The sequence below is a fragment of the Helicoverpa armigera genome, chromosome 22 (assembly GCF_030705265.1).
Source record: "Helicoverpa armigera isolate CAAS_96S chromosome 22, ASM3070526v1, whole genome shotgun sequence".
In the NCBI taxonomy this organism is placed as follows: Eukaryota; Metazoa; Arthropoda; class Insecta; order Lepidoptera; family Noctuidae; genus Helicoverpa; species Helicoverpa armigera.
This window is the reverse complement of record NC_087141.1, coordinates 591076-607709: the sequence shown is the minus strand read 5'-3', so window position 1 is coordinate 607709 and position 16634 is coordinate 591076. Positions and strand designations below refer to the sequence as shown.

The 16634-nt window shown below is 38.8% G+C and overlaps 1 protein-coding gene across 8 annotated transcripts in view; it reads left to right on the top strand.

The window, feature by feature from the left end:
- The window catches only part of LOC110371746 (homeobox protein cut), a 131750-nt gene that overhangs the window by 110267 nt on the left and 4849 nt on the right, over positions 1-16634 (top strand). For 7 of the 8 annotated variants that reach the window (XM_049843410.2, XM_021328118.3, XM_021328116.3 and 4 more), the window contains 2 exons: positions 1647-1783; positions 2338-2850. In XM_049843410.2, the coding sequence (XP_049699367.2) occupies positions 1647-1783; positions 2338-2850 (650 nt within the window). The remainder of the gene's footprint in view (positions 1-1646; positions 1784-2337; positions 2851-16634) is intronic. The other variant, XM_049843411.2, reaches the window with a different exon arrangement.

Here is a 16634-nt window from a genome sequence, read left to right as displayed (position 1 = left end):
TAAGTTTTTCCTTTGGTTTTCCTTGCATTTTCATGGGTGCACAATACCCATCCTTCTTTAAACTTATGCCTAAATTGGTTACTTAGTTTCATCCAGAAGAAACCAAAGTACATAGATACTTGCTTTTTCCCAACTAAAAATCCTCTTCTAAAGATTTATCTTTCAGCATTAAATTATTCATCACAAAAACTTTATCAAAATACAAACAAACACACACCTATATGACGCTGAGTACCAACTAAAGCCGTATAAATAATACCTCCCACTTACGGAATGAGTTCCCAACACCTCCCAGATTGGGCACTATACCGATCAACGATTTAATTGCCGATATATTAAATTGTAATTAAGGTGCAACCCTATTGTGCCGGTAACACCGACGTATCCCACCACTAGTTGAGCAACTGATCGAATTGTCTGTGTAGTTGATCGATCAGTCTAGAGTCTCTTAGAGTAGTTGATCGATTTGTTGAGAGTTTGATCGTGTGTCGTAATTTATCTTAACAATATGTTGCTGATAGTTTTATTGGTACCTCCGTTTACCTTTGGGATATTAGAAAGAGTGTCCCGAACAAAGTGACATATATTCTCATTTTTTGCGGTATGAGAACAGTTTTATGGCTTAGGAATGGTATACTGATATTAGCAATTTTTAATTAATAGGTAATTAGGCGTTTCAACACGTGCAGAAAGGTCATAGGTGTAGTATTAGCATTCACATAGTAATAACAATTTCCATAATCTTTTTGAAAGTAATTATAGCTCGTATATAAAATTATTACTAACTGTTAATTAATGTATCGTAATAATCGTTGCTAGTTTAATTGTTAATAATTTCGTAGGAAAACAATTAAACAATTGCACATTGACGTCATTCGTATTGTCATTAAAATATTGAAATAAAAATGTGTGTAATAAATCCTTTGTTTAATTATTGTATTTTGTTTGAATAAAACAAAAGTTAATGGTGTGTAAACGCTTAGATTTCATTGAACGTAGGTATATTAATTTGAACAATGATAAGCCATTGGTATCATGAAAGAAAATCAAAATGGTCTCCATCTTCGACGAGATCTTCGAATAGTTGCCATAATTAATAAATAATAACCCAAGCAGTAACCCCTGAGAAACCTGTGCTACCTTAAATACACATAAAATAATAGCAATAAATGAGCGGCGCAGGTACGAAGGGTCTTATCTCTTAATAGCCGTAAGATACCGTTCAAAGCGGCCCAATCTCAATAAATTTATTAAAGGAATATTGCCAATAGAGACCCAGCACATCCTATTAATTAAAATACTTAATTAATTCACCTGGAAATTGTTTAATCAATTCACTTTTGACCCAATTTATTGGGGTAAATCGAACTGTGACCCGACGTCTTGTGATAATTAAAAGCTTATATTACAATCGCGTAATCTATAGGATTGTGTTTTAATTACGATTACGGTGTTCGGTAATTTGGGGAACATGAAAAGGGTAGTCATGTGGACGCTTCTTTATTTACCCATTTTTAATGATAACTGCTCAATTTTGCGAACTTCGAGACTTACTTTTTCTAACTTCACCAAGAACAGACTCAATATTTTCTAGAAAATTCTTATATATTTTTTTGTAATACTAAATTATCGTTGTTTTGTTTCAGTATGCTCCGAGCGCTCGACTTGGGCGGCGGAGAGCGGTCACTAGAGCGCAAGCCCGAGCTCCGGTCGCCCAGCGGCGCGCCCTCCCTGCGCGACCACTCCGCCGAGCGCGAGCGCAGCGCCGAGCGACGCGACACAGGTACGTCACGTCGTCTGGTGGACTACAGCTTAGGGCTGGGTTGCCTACACTCAGCTTAGAATGCTTCTGAAAGCCTAGCATTTATCGTGAATCATGACGTCATATGCTATGTTAGCAAAATTAGCAAGTGATGTCTTGTCGCGATGGATGCTACGCCTCACCGTCGAATCCAACATTGGAAGTCGATCGCGGCAATGCACGTTCGATGTTTCCTTGTGTATGTCCGTAGCTAGTTCGTGTTCGCTTCACTTTTCTGTCCGCAAAAACAACAATTCGCAAAAAAACGCGCGGAGTACGAGGAATATCCAGTTCCCACCACCTCAGCCATGCCGCTCACGGACGCGCGTAATCGTTTCAAACTTAGGCTTTAGAATTCGGAGCATGCCATGATGCCGACATGAGAGACACCGCGCGCGCATTACACATTCGTACGCCGTTGCCGAAAGATTGCGACGCTTACGAGCGTGCGTGCTAGCCCTGTCCCCCCGCCCCCGCCCCTCGCCCAGTCCTGCGTCCCCTCCTCGTGTTCCCGCGTAACCGTGCTCTCACCGCAGGTGTGGAGGAGTGGCCCAGCACGCCGCCGCCGCTCAACAACAACACGACGCACCACAACAACAACGGCCCCACGCCGCTGCCGCTGCCGCCGCCGAGCCCCTTCCGCTTCGAGGAGCACCGCACCTACAGGTTCGCCGAGGACATGGGCCCGCTGCCGCCCGGCGCGCTGGTCGGCCGCCTCGGCGACTCCCTCATCCCCAAGGGCGACCCCATGGAGGCGCGGCTGCAGGAGATGCTCAGATACAACATCGACAAGTACGCGAACACGAACCTGGACACGCTGCACATCAGCCGGAGGGTGCGGGAGCTGCTCTCGGTGCACAACATCGGCCAGAGACTGTTCGCGAAGTACGTGCTGGGGCTCTCGCAAGGCACCGTGTCGGAGCTGCTGTCCAAGCCGAAGCCCTGGGACAAGCTCACGGAGAAGGGGCGCGACTCCTACAGGAAGATGCACGCGTGGGCCTGTGACGAGGCCGCCATCATGCTGCTCAAGTCACTGATCCCTAAAAAAGGTACTTTTCTAGCACATTCACGTCTGATTAGTTTGTATTGCGGGATTTGCGTCGTACGTTGCGTATGAAATTTTGAGTAAATCACGTCGTTGAGTGTCCCCAAACAGGCTTGATGCGAATACCATTGTATCATTACATTTTGTGCTCGAGTTTTCATATGGAATATGGAAGTCTCGTTGATATAAACCACAAAGCAAACTTGCAAAATCTAAGTCCTTCTGTCCACGTGTTTTATTAAACAGATTCGCTGGTATTCGCACGCTTACTCTAGCTTTGAACGTACCAAAAGTGATATAATTCGTTTCGCAGATACTTATCTAGTTGCGACAAAATTATGTGTATAATCATGTTTGGTACGTCGGCCGTGATCATCAATTCCTTTTACACGATTCATCTGAAGCATTTGACGCTGCTATCTGAGCTTGTCAAGTTTACCTGACAATACAAGTCATCAATCACGGCACTCGCCTACGACTACAAAAGATGTTTACATTTTCCGCGTCAATCACTTTATACGCGAATATTGATCATTCATTGCGTAACGTGGTCAATCACGAATTAGGTAAATTAGAATTTTGACATTTTATTTTAACAGTTTAGAACGCACTCGAAGCTTCTTCACATAGTTCCGCACTCTTTTGTTTTTTTAACACTATTATTTTATTTTGTTTTGTTCCTTTTAGACCTGTTCCTAATCCTATTCCTTTGTCCTTGAATCCTGTCGCGTGCGGACATATCAGGAACTGCTCACTTGGAGAAGGCAATGGGCAAGTAAACATCTTGATTGCCAAATTTTTATTTTCGTATTTTTTTTTTTTCAAATTACAATCTTTTTTACTTTTGCATCATTTTTAATAACTTCAAACAGAAGATTTAAGCTCGCGTACGTCTCTTCGAGAAAATTGACCTTGTGTAGAAACAATTGTACTAGCCAGATAATTTGAAAGAACTTATCTCGAAAATACGAGTCCATTTGTTACATAAATGGAAAAGCGGAGCGGACACGCACTAGGCGCTTGCGAACTGCCGCCAGATAGCGTCCACAGTTCCATAGCATAGCAACTGCAACTGTCACTCGAGCGCTTTGTATAGCTGCATGGCAAGTAACACGTTACTACCCAAACTTTAACATTACTGAATAGAACGCTTACATACCTGCGTATAAGATAACCAAGCATTATGTTTAATTTCAAACTTATATCTACTACTAATCTGATCTTGTTCGGTTGTGGTATTGAAATCAACCAGAAAGAATGCTATTGACAGTCTCTATTCCTATCAGACTTACAACCGTAAAGTATACACTTAATAAGGACAGCACAGAAATTCGGTGGAATTAAAAAGAACGTACTCATTGTAAGGCTGTGTACACATTAACGACAATGCACGACAAAGTATAAATCTGCGAATACAATGGACTCTTCTGTATTAGCCTTTGTCCCCATCGATAGGGATGAGCTCAAATAGATTGAATTTCAGATAATTCCGGAAGGGTTACGGTTTTCTTATTTCGCTGCGATGTTGTGCGGTTTTCGTTTTCTATTCTGGTTATTGCTGATTGGTGTTTTGGCCACGTTTATGGGGTTATTATGCAAGGAAGATGGATGCATTTGGACTTTTTAGCGGATTGCGTTTGTTCGCGAAAATTCGTCGAAAGGAAAACAACGAGCCATTGTTTTCCTTCAACTCTTTTATGTAGGTAGTGTATTCGTATTGATATTTAATGAGACATTGAGCTTCCGACGCGAGTAACGAGTAATGATAGCTCATCCGTCACGCTACATACGTAATCGATGTAGCCAGCTATCGTGGGAAGCTATTTCTTCCGATTGCAGATAGTTTTCCGATCGGACCTTTCTTATTAGATTGAAGTAACTAGCTTAATTCTTTGGGGAATTATTTTTGAGAGTTTAAATGGTCAGTACGGACCAAAATTGGGACGGGAAAGTTGTTTCTACGTTCCCTTTGATTGACAGAAAATAAGTGTGTTAGTTTAACCGGTGGCAGAATATTTCAAAAGCAGTTGTCTTCGCAAACGCTGTCATTGCTCAAGTCTCACAGACAGACAGACAATAACGTCAATACTGTTACATAAGTAGTAAGCAGCAACGTATCATTTCGGCCTAACGTTATGGGTGTCGGCTGTTTCCCAGTTCCCACGATATACATGCATAATGTCCGTTCGTCCGTTCGTTGCGAAACGACTGTTGTTCGACGTTCACACGCGACAGCCATGTTGCGCCAATGTAGGCTGTACTTTGAATTAAGAATAGGACCTTCCCGCCATATTGTGACGTTTGCTGTCAAACTACCATAGAGTTTTCTAGTGTGGAGGTTCGTAGTTACGAATCATGTTTTCACCACGCAATATCTTAAGAAAAATAATATGAAACATTCATCATTTTATATCTAATCAACTTACGCAAAGTACTTCCCTATTTTATGAAGAACTGCTGTTTATTTAAATCATAGGTATCTATGCTTATCTAGCTAGTTAAGTTTTCTTTACATGCATATTCAGTAGTCGACACAACATAAAAATAATTGGATAAACGTCGCACGCGCCGTAACAATGGCGGTTCAATTAAAACTAACTTCACTCACTTTCCACCCTTTGGCCCAAGTGCGCAAAAACCGTAAACTGTCGAGTAAAAACCGTAAAACCGTACCCATGCTCTAATATCGATAGTTTTTGCATTTCGCCCAAGGTTTATATGAAGCAATAATATTGTGATAAATGCCAGTTTTAATAACAGAATAAAATAAAATTTATTGTTCGTTTACATACTCGTACATAAGTCTAAATATAATTAACTTTTTTTAATTTCCATTTCTAACTTATAAAAAAATATTCAATAACGCAGTCTTAATCAAACATCTTTATTATATTTTATACCTGATAATTACGTTAAATACTGGAACATTTTTCTTGATCAATTAATAGTCAAAACTTACAAGAAAACTTTATATTTACTATATGTTCTGAGCAAGATTACACGGTCTAATTACAGGTAAATAAGTGATGTACCAATTTTACGGTTTAAAAACCGATACACGTTGGTGTCGTGACTAAATTCCATTTCCGAACGTGACCAATGAAAATAAATTCGTAAACTATCGTCATATATCGAGTGTACAACACAATAATATTATATTATTTTTCACGGGCACTAAACTTCGATGTAAGCTAGCTACATTCTTTATTCATATAATCCTTCATTCCAATTAAGTTTAATAATGGCGGTCGTAATTATTGCTCTTATTATTTGTACGGTTCAGTGACGAAATGCTATAACGTAGACGTCTGTTGTTTATGATCACTAAAATCGATTTAAAAGCTTATTGGTCGAGATTAGTATCGCGTTTCATATGTGCGCCAGTAAATCAAGTGCACACTCTTTTTTACGTGATTAAATCAAAGCGAGCGATTCCAGTTTACATTTAAAAATGAAATGTCTTATCAAAAACATTTAAGTTTCAACACTTCTAAGATAAATGCTTTAGAATTCGTTAATTTAAATGCAAAGTTTTTCAAGTAATTTCGTCTAATCTAATCTTTGCCGTCAAATAAAAAACGTTATTCAAAAAACCGATATCGTCGTCATAAATTAGCGCCGCTCTGAATTTAAACGTCAAAATCAATGACTAACTTTACCAAAAAGGCGTTTGAAAATAGAACACGAGTCGGACTAACGTCGTTCGGATACACGCAGAGAATTTCGAGATCCCAATATTTGGACGAAGTTGGCCTCTCAAAAGCATTTCAAGCGTAGCGTGAAAATCTATTTTCAATGGGCCACTATCGGCCGGCACAGGACACCCGCCAAAGGCTTTATGCCCGAAGTTAAGCGTCCTCGATGCTCCTATACTGTAAACTCCCCTTGTACAGCTCTTAGTTTAACGCTAAGCAAATTTTAATATTCAATTGTGTGCTTTTGCATGTTCGGGATTTGTTTCACAATAGGTGCTCCATACTTGAAGTTTTGTAACTGTTGTTATTTAAATATTTACTCGATACTAAATTGTAATCAAATACCACGATATAAGTTTAACTTATAGTTCGTATTAATTGCAAATTAATGTTTTCTGGTTACAGCAAGCAATTAAATCCAATTATATTTAATGAGCCAATAATTATCTCGACAATATTCTTGTCCCTTGTCGTGGTTGTTCGCTTTAAAGCCAAGTATTTACAAGTTAGGTCGGCACACTTCTACCAATAACCATCAAAGTTGAGATGTAAACTTTCCTTTCACATAAACGCATCGCTAATAAGTTATCGATGCGGCGGTCACGTAAGGCAGCCCGCACGGGGGACTGTCAAAGGCGTTTAAAACTGAACGGAGTTGGGAACTCTGCAAGTGTATTAGCCGGGCGGTAATGCGCGCGGACAGGCCATCGAGCGCGCACGGACACGACTCGCCGTCTTCACTCGCTAACTTTAAACCGAACGCGCCTCACAATTTGAATGTGTTCTATTTTTAAATTCAATTCACTTATATTTTATTACTTTTAAAGTTTGAATTAAAGACTTTTTGGAATGGAATTTTGCAATAATGCGTGTGAAAGACGAGGCTCAAAGTAATTGAAAATTTAATGCTCCATATTGTTGTTTGTCATCATGCCAACTTTCATTTGGGAATTCTTTATGATAAAAATTTCGATACGATAGCAATTCTTAAGAATTTTACAAATACCTTTCAAAACACATTAGTCAAAATGACACAATTATAATGTCTCCACCTACGAAATATAGTTCTATCAGTAAAATTGATGTGACTGAAATGAAACTGAAAGGCTATTAAATATAAATTCGAAATTCGTAAAAAGTTTTTTTTTTTGTACACAGTACAGCATTTGTTGAACATAGTAGCAGAAATACATTATAAGCGGCTAAATCGATTCCTCAACGATACAAATACCCAAAAGAGGTCGTATTACTAAAAGTAGCTAACAAGCGAACCCATAACACATAAATCATAAACTTTGAAACATGAAAATTCGTGTTGATAATCACATAATAATTACCCGACCCGATAACACCCGCCGGGATCGAAGGGATCGAAAGGGATTAGCTCGTAATGACAATAAAATTGGCGACATATTTGTTCATTAATCCTAACTTGTAATTTGGACTCACAAAGTTTCGATAACTCTGCTCATTGGCGTGTATCCGAACAAAGAACGACTCGAGATACGCCGTGTGGCGCCATCTTGCGGTGAAGCGCGGAATTAAAAAATGTTTACAAACTTACTAGAAAACGACAAGGCTACGCACAAAGTGACATAAACTGGACGCATCTTACAAACACTTATGAAATTACGATGACTGAGACAAACGTTTAATTTACGACGCAATTATCGCTAAAGTATTATTACAAAGGACATTTCGAGCAAAAAGTTTCGCGACGGGCACTTAGAAAGCACCTTTGAAAAACTAAATGCTCGTTTAAGAACGTTTAAGCAGAAATAACTTGAAAAAAAGTGCGGTATGCACGCAACAATGTGTACGTAACGCCATCTGTCGCCGAGTAGCGTAAGCTAGTGTAGAGGTCAAGAAATTATTTCGCGAAGAATGCTCGTCGTCCCGCGGCCGCTTTGATGGCTTCCGACGAAGCAATCAGACCTCTTTACGGGCATATTTATGATTATAATACCGTGTCTCATTATATACTTTATGATTTTATACCTAAACGACTGTCCAAGATAATAATACCTAAGTAATTGTTACGGCTGAACGCGTAAATGACTTTACGGGCGAGACAACTGCCTTTTGTCTTTGTCTAGTTAATAGGAACTCAAGTCTATAAAATTTAAGAAACTTCATACTAATAGGTAGTTCATTTATCAACATTTAACAGAACCACAATGTTTTAAAAGCCGGCAAATAAGTAAATAGGTAGGTAGTTAATACTTCGTTATTCATTATTTATTGTGCTAATAAGAAAACTAATTACCAAATAAACATTCTTGAAATCTAAATAGGAGAATGATCTAGTAATAATTCCATTTTATTCGTAATTTTAATTGCTTTGTAGATTTTTCTCCGTTTTTATTTTATTTGACAGATTGACTATGGAATACAAAAATATTCAGCCTGAAATGTCAAATATCTATGAAACTGCAACGCGTTGACATTACATTCAAACAGCACATAATTTATTCAGATAATGTGGACTCGCTTCATAGTCCTTAACACAATTAGCTTTTAATAGCCAAACTAAAATAAGATGTCGCTAAATTATTGCAATCAAGAGCGCTTGTTATTAAGCGTTCCGTTGCAATAATTTTGTTGTGAACAGACAAATATATTTTAATGTATATCATTTGACACGCGGATTCGCCTCAGACTAATATCGGGGTTAACTATTTTCATCTATGATGATGTTACTAAGACGTTTTACGAGCTTGCTTATTATATTGCTCGTCGTTTTGTCGTCAAACTATTAATTGATTACGCTCATTGATAATTGTGGCTTTAATGGCTAATGTTGGCGATAAATAATCGAACGAATCGTTTAGACCACATGCGTAGATTGTTAGAAGTAATGGATATTTCTTATCTTTATCTAAGCTATTCGATACTTAGAATCTAACGCACAAAGCATGTATCATACAAAACATTGAAAACTGAAAAATATGCTAATCGAACGCGTTCCAAATCTGCACAGATTATCCAAAAAAGGTCTTAATTCGCCAACAATACGTAGAAAAAGAGTAAAAGCAGGCCATTCTCTCGTGAAGCAAGCGACCGCGCGGGTAATTATTTTAATAAAGCCGCGGTCGCAGCGTCGCTCGTAAACACGTCGCGCGCCCGTCGCTGCGTCGCTGCGTCAACGCCCACCGCTCACTCTCAAACGTTTCGATTTTCGCGCAAATGTGATCGAGAATGCACCCGAATTGTCGCCGCAACGCAAAATAATGATGTGGGCAGCGCGATTGATGACCGACGCGCGAGTGAACGCGATCTTCGCTGAGTGTTTGATTGATTTGCACAATGTTGCCCGCTATTAATTGAGCTGCGGTCTTAATTGGTATCTATGTTTAGAATAACTTCGCACTTAGCAGTTGGGGATAACACAGTGGCGCCTCTTCAAACTCTTCCGCGTGTCTTGCGGAGACTTAACTAAACGCAATATATGGCCGCTCAACACTAGCTCTATAAAAACAATCTAGTCCGAACTTCAACGGAAACTATACGAGCATTTCAGCGAAAGATCAAAATTGTCGCGCGCCAAATCGCGGGCGCCATTTTGCGGACCGTTTTCACAACAGTTTAATAGGAAATTAAGTGCATCCTGACGTATTATTCGTCGTAATTAATTACACACGTTTCCTTAGCAAACCCCGAGTTATATATCAGGGATCTGTCTCACAAGATGGGTTGTTTAAGCTGTCAGTTCGGACGCGATTTGTGACCGACCATTTTACATCTTTGCTCCCCGTCTTGCATAATTAGTAAGGATTAATGTGTAGCTATGAATGACTCGTCATTGTGCCGCGAAATAGTTTTAATCCAACACACTCGCAAATTAAATCAAGCTCTAGATTTATCTATATAAGTCGCAAAATTTATGACTGCGAATTGCAGCCTGTGGAAAATATGTAATTCCAGGTATTAAAAATTGCGACCGCATTTTCGGCATGTCGTGTGTGACAGATGCTCCGCGTCATGTAACGCGCTCCACTAGCGAAAAATGTTTGTAATCATTGCCAAGATCACATTTTGACCTTTTGTCTCTCACCTATTTTTAATGCACCACATTTCCGCACTTACGATGCCAAAAGAACGTTTACACAGCAAAAACTGTTATGTTCTTTGAGGTACACTTATTCCTGGAAATTTAACGACTAAGGTCGTTCATGTCAAATGTTGATACATCTCAATTTTACTGAGTAAACGTGCTTTATTTTTTCAACACGATATCAATGAAGCGATCAATTCGGTCTAATTCTTTGATCTCGGGAATGTTTGACAGTCATTTTGACGTGAATGCTCTGTTTTATTTATCATCAATGTTACTTTTAGCCAGTTCAGCGTGACCGTAGAAAGTATTGTAACTCACTTCATTCGTAGTATAGGCTCCACTAATCTTCAACAGTTCTGGGATAGGGGAGATGTTCCTAAAACGGGTACCCCTCCTAAAACGGGTAGGCTTTGCCATTCGTATATTATAGGTCTTAGTGTGAACCTGTGAGTGTAGAGCGGTGCACTATCCCCTCGCCGATCACGGTCAGTTGGCTCGCGTGCCTAGAGCGAGCGTTTTCGCGGTAAGACGTAAAAAAAGTTTTTTGCAGAGTTTACTAAAAAAAATCGGATTATGCTGTTGCTGACTACTCAAATATGGTGCAAGATACGGTTTTCGTAGTTTTGTATTATCATTTTGCATGTTATATGTTTATTAATTGTGAATACTTAGTGGTCTCCTTGTTTACTATTTTAAGGTTAAGGTAGTTGAAATTTAAAACGTGCTTTTGGGCAAAACGGGTTGGGGCATAACGGGTGACTACCCGATTTGAAATAAGGGGCCACTTCCTCAATTGATCCCACAGAAAGCTAATCGAAGACAAAGGAAGCCACAGAGAGCTGAAGAAGTACAGGAACAGCGTGAAAAAGAAATTAAAATGTGTTTTCTCTGATTTTTAACAAAATTATCTGCTGGTAGAATTATAATTTCAAATGTAACATTTAATAAAGTAAAAAAGTGATCTAGACTGATCAAAATAAGAAAACTGTTTAACATAATTAAGGAGACTAATTAACGATAAAGATTTCCTGGATAATAGGAGGCTAAGATATGTTTTCTAATTCATTTATCACATACATATATTCATTCATTACCTGCTTTGCCCAAAGGCGTTACCCGTTTTAGGACCCCCACTAGGGCAAAGCGGGTATTTCGAAGGGGTTTATTTTTTTTTATTTTTTTCAGAATATTGAAGAAGATTACTAAGACTATCTTATGTTTTCCAAAGTTTATTATATAAACAACCCTATGAGTACAAATACAAGTCGCATGTAATGTTCTTGGTTATTTTATTTAACATCTTTCGTTAGCTTACCCGTTTTGGGAACATCTCCCCTAGACTTGCCATCGATCTTTTTTTTCAATTTTCACGCAACAAAAGCCCTCTCGGCTAGGAGCGTGTTCGCGTGCCGCGCCGCAATCAATCGCCGCCACAATCAATAAAGCAACTGTGCGAAATCAATGCATTAATACCTGCCATTTATGCGGTACACGTGAAAAATCGCTATATTGTCACGGCACGATGTTAGATATACATTATCTGTGGAAAAAAAACTGTTTGACATATCAAAAATGGCGGCGAAGGTTCATTCAAATTCGATGCGATTGTCTTGTCGTAAATCTTGCGTTAGAGCGTTTAAATCGAAATTACTAGCAGGCACTAGCAGTACCAACATTTTTTTATAAACAGAGTTGGTTTGTAAGTAGCAACAGTAAACAAAGACAATGGTGCAGCCTTAAAATCAATTAAAACCGGCACATGAAGCGTCAGACGATCGGCACTAACCGCGTTACCGCCTGTAGTTAACGGGAATTCGGTTATTTCGTTAAAAAACTTCGCTGCGCTATCGTTAAAAGTTCCACAGATAAGCTCCGGGGAGACGACACGGTACAGACTCAACAGTCTGCACTTTTTGCGCTGTCGTCTCACTATTTATTTACTGGCAATACTGTGGAATAGGTACATAGTTCGCTACACTAGGTTGGACTGAAAACTACTTGGATAAAACCTTTTCAGGACAAGACAAAAAACTTATATACAAAATTCTCGATTAATGTGTTAACTTTTCATGATTCATAATGAACGGTTATCCGTGACCCATGAACTGACAAAATTCCAAGTGAAACTTGATGAATTCCACCTACATTTCACAAGGAATATCGATATCTTGCTCCACTCAGTCAGTTTAATCTATATGGACGCCTCCCTCAGCGCTGACAAAATTGATTATTGAATCTAGTTATAAACTAGCTAACACAGAGATTTTAACTCACGAGGGAACTCCATACTTTTTATTTTATTCTGTAGGTATTTTGTACGCAAACATTTCGTTAATGAAACTAATACTATCTGTCAAGTCTACACCGAGTGTGATAGAAATACGTGAATATGTGGCAGTAAATAAACTACGGAATGTATATTATGACAAGCACATCGTTTCAAAGATTAATCTTTTCGTAGACAAAGACATTTTGCCAGTTCCACAGATAAGCTATAAAGACACGAGGTCAAAATGATGTTCAATTATAAGCGTGTTGACAAAACGCAGGGATCATTGTAACTAACGATCTATAAAAATGATTTAAAAAGGTACCAACTCAAATAATATCACATCGTAGTTGAGCTTGATAATTCTTCTACTTTATTACTCCGCCGTAAATCTCTAAAATTATTCCACTATTATAAAGAGACACATTTTAATATTTGTTTTACTGCTCTACAATAAAAAGGTTCCCTCGATATAAGTTCTGAAGAAATCGTGTCATTTTGACGCTCCTGACGTCATCACAGTTTAGCCAATCAAATGCACGAAATTTGAAATTCGGTAATTTTCGGCTCAATCAACGAACGTGATTGTCCATTATGTGTAACTGCGTGATCACCGAAATATAAGCGGAGTCGCATGTTTATGTAACACTCCGAGAACTTGGTACATAGCCGAGCCACTTAAATATCTACTGTTAGATTTCTCCGGTGTACGGAGCGCAAACAAATCATTCCTAGAATTGTCTTAGTCGTCCTTATCTTAATTTCATGAGGTCGCTTCCTCCGGCACGTAGTGTGTATGTGGGTCTCGTCACATGCACAGGACCATTCTGTTCTCTCTCGTGTGGAATCAATTGTGGTCGGTGCCCCCGTCGCGGCAGATTGCCATCTAGCACGCGATCCCGATCAGCCGACCCTACGCACGCGACGTCGAACAAAAGAAACTTACCAATCGAAAATTACATGATTCCAGACTTTACCTCTTCATTTTCGACGTTATCGTGTCGAACGTAACCAAAGATTTATGGCGTGTCGTTATCGAACTACATTTGGAGGTTTTGGGGGCTCCTCATTGAAATATTCCCGACGCATGCAATAGTGTTTGTACCATTTTATTGTTGCACCACTTAGCACCTAATTTTAACTCAGATGCCCGTTTATGCAACTATTTCTTTTGCATATAATTAACAATTCAAATGCGGTATTTTTTCCGTGCTCTGCAACACTTTCGAGCGGCCCTGACGTCCGCTGCCGACGACGACTCGAATGCAAATCAGCATCGATCGCCTGTGTGACGTATAGAGCGCGCACTTCTCACCCCTTTCTTGCGACTACCCGCCAACTTGATTTACAATCCCGGATACGAGTTCCCCGTTCGAATTCAACCTATACGGTTAAATTACGAACGTTACTTTTTTCACTATGTCACAGTGACACTATAATTTAGGGCACCGCCCCTTTACTTTCCAAAGCCTTTGAATATTCATACGACTATAGCAATCAATAACGGCCACAAAGAAAATAGTTTTCGCGTGCACGCACGCGATATAATGTCGCATAAACAAATAATTTCTTCGTTTTTATTGTTATCCTTGAATTATGTTATTGCCACTCGAATTTACACGGCCCCTTTCCCGCCATCGGTCAGAAGCGATCAAACGGCGTCCGATAAATTTTAAACTTCCGTGACTGGACGACGTTAATTGAGCAGCGCGTTTTTTAAAAATATCCATCAAAAATGCACATCTTAATGGCCAACAATAAAAACTGATATCGTTACATACTTTATAGTCTACCAGATAAGAAATACGAATGAAACTAGATCAATAAAAATGTAATATTTCGAGTAGCCGGCCATGTTGACGAGTTTGACGTGTTCACAAAATGGCGCGGGCGTGTTGCGTCACACATCTGTGGAAATAACCTCAGTTTTTTGACAATATTTCGAAGCACGTCGCGGTAATTGCCCGCGTGCCGTTTACAGAATAACAAAATGTCTGCAACAAGATCAAAGGCATTAATAGACGTGTGTTGAAATTTATCGACGGCCTGTATGTCGAACCATGAATACATACATACAAATCGCGTCGAGCCGTTTGTCTGTGATTTCAAAATTATATACTATATCTGCGAGACGCTTTATTTATAGAGTACTTTTATAGTTTTGTATTTACGTCCGTTCGTTTACACTGAACATTAAATTACTCGGTTCATAAGAGATAACTGCGTGCTTCACATTTTGATTCGCTACGATATATCAAGCGGTTTTGAAGTTATAAAAGAAAAACCGCGAAGCCCGCCGCGAGGCGAGCCGCGACTTTCAAATAAACTAAATAATCAGATAGTCGACGACGGCGGACGAGACACGGCTGACATTCTAATTATGTTTTGATCGGTGCTTATTGACATAACGGGTGTTTTTTTGATACTAAAACTGATATTTTAATGTGGAGGCCTATTCCAGCCGTGTCGTTATAAACAGAAATTATCTCATTCGCTTTTAAACGCGGTTCCCGCGATCCGCAGCTGACTAACTACATTTATATCGCTGTTTGAAAAGCTGTCGCAGCTCATTTGTTCAAAATAAGAATGTGACAGATCATGCGTTTCCATTTAAAATTGAAACGTCATCGTGATTCAATTTTCTCCACCACAGATTAAACAGAGATCTTGTCTTAACAGTCCATAAAACTTAAGTGACAATTTACGCAAACGTTAGAAATGTGATTAATTGACAAGCGAATCACGTAAATAGAATTATCGTCTAACATAATGGTCAACAAGATGATAATCTGCGATATTGTTTAAAACATTTGTATCACGTTCGCTCAGTCATAAGTCGTTAACTTTATAAACGACTAGTTTCACAAAAAATATTGTCTATAGAAGGACATAACAGCGTATACTGCATGATTTGGAACGTGAGAATCGTCGGAAAGTGACAACATTGCCTATGAAATTTCCGAAAGTGAAAACAATACAATATAAAGTTTTTAAAATCAGCATAAATCTAGTGAAAGTTAAAATAGGCGTTTGCTTACTTTCAAAGAACTGAAACATTGCAGTAATGTATTTAGTTTTGACATGTAGTGATTAGAAACTTTACACTAGCAACTCTTCCTACTGTTGGTAGCTTCATGGTATGTAACTGTGAGGCCGATTTTCAGAATTTTGCTTTATAAACATGCGTAAAAATGTTTTATATGCTAAGGAAAATAAAACTGGAAAGTATTTCGACAAACGAATAAACAATGTCAGAGTGCGTTATCTTAATTCATTTTAAACTCTCAATAAATAAAATACTCTTTACGTTCCAATAAAACCTCGCGGTGACTTTTCGAAGAAAAACAATTGCAACGCACACCATTATGCTTTTTATTGTCAAATAATTAGAGAGCAACTCGGCGCAACAACAGACAAATCTAAAATAAACCAAGTGGAAATACTTGTGAGGAAATTAGCGTACATATTGTCGGTTTTAAAATAAAATTTAAGGACGCAATTAAGTCTTTGTGATCCTTGAAAATTAATACGTCAACTCACAAGCGATCCGTTTTCGGAGTCGTTAAAATACCGCAAAGCAAATAACATTATCGTTTTTCTTTAAACACTTGACGGATGTGGCCGATTTTTAACGTACTTCGGCACATAATATGTACCTCGGCTCGTATAATAACACTATAGTTATCTAAAGAGATGGCGTCCAATTATTATCATGTTCATAAGATAAAATAAATGAGGGCGCCGCGCTAACACCGCTCGGATTTAAC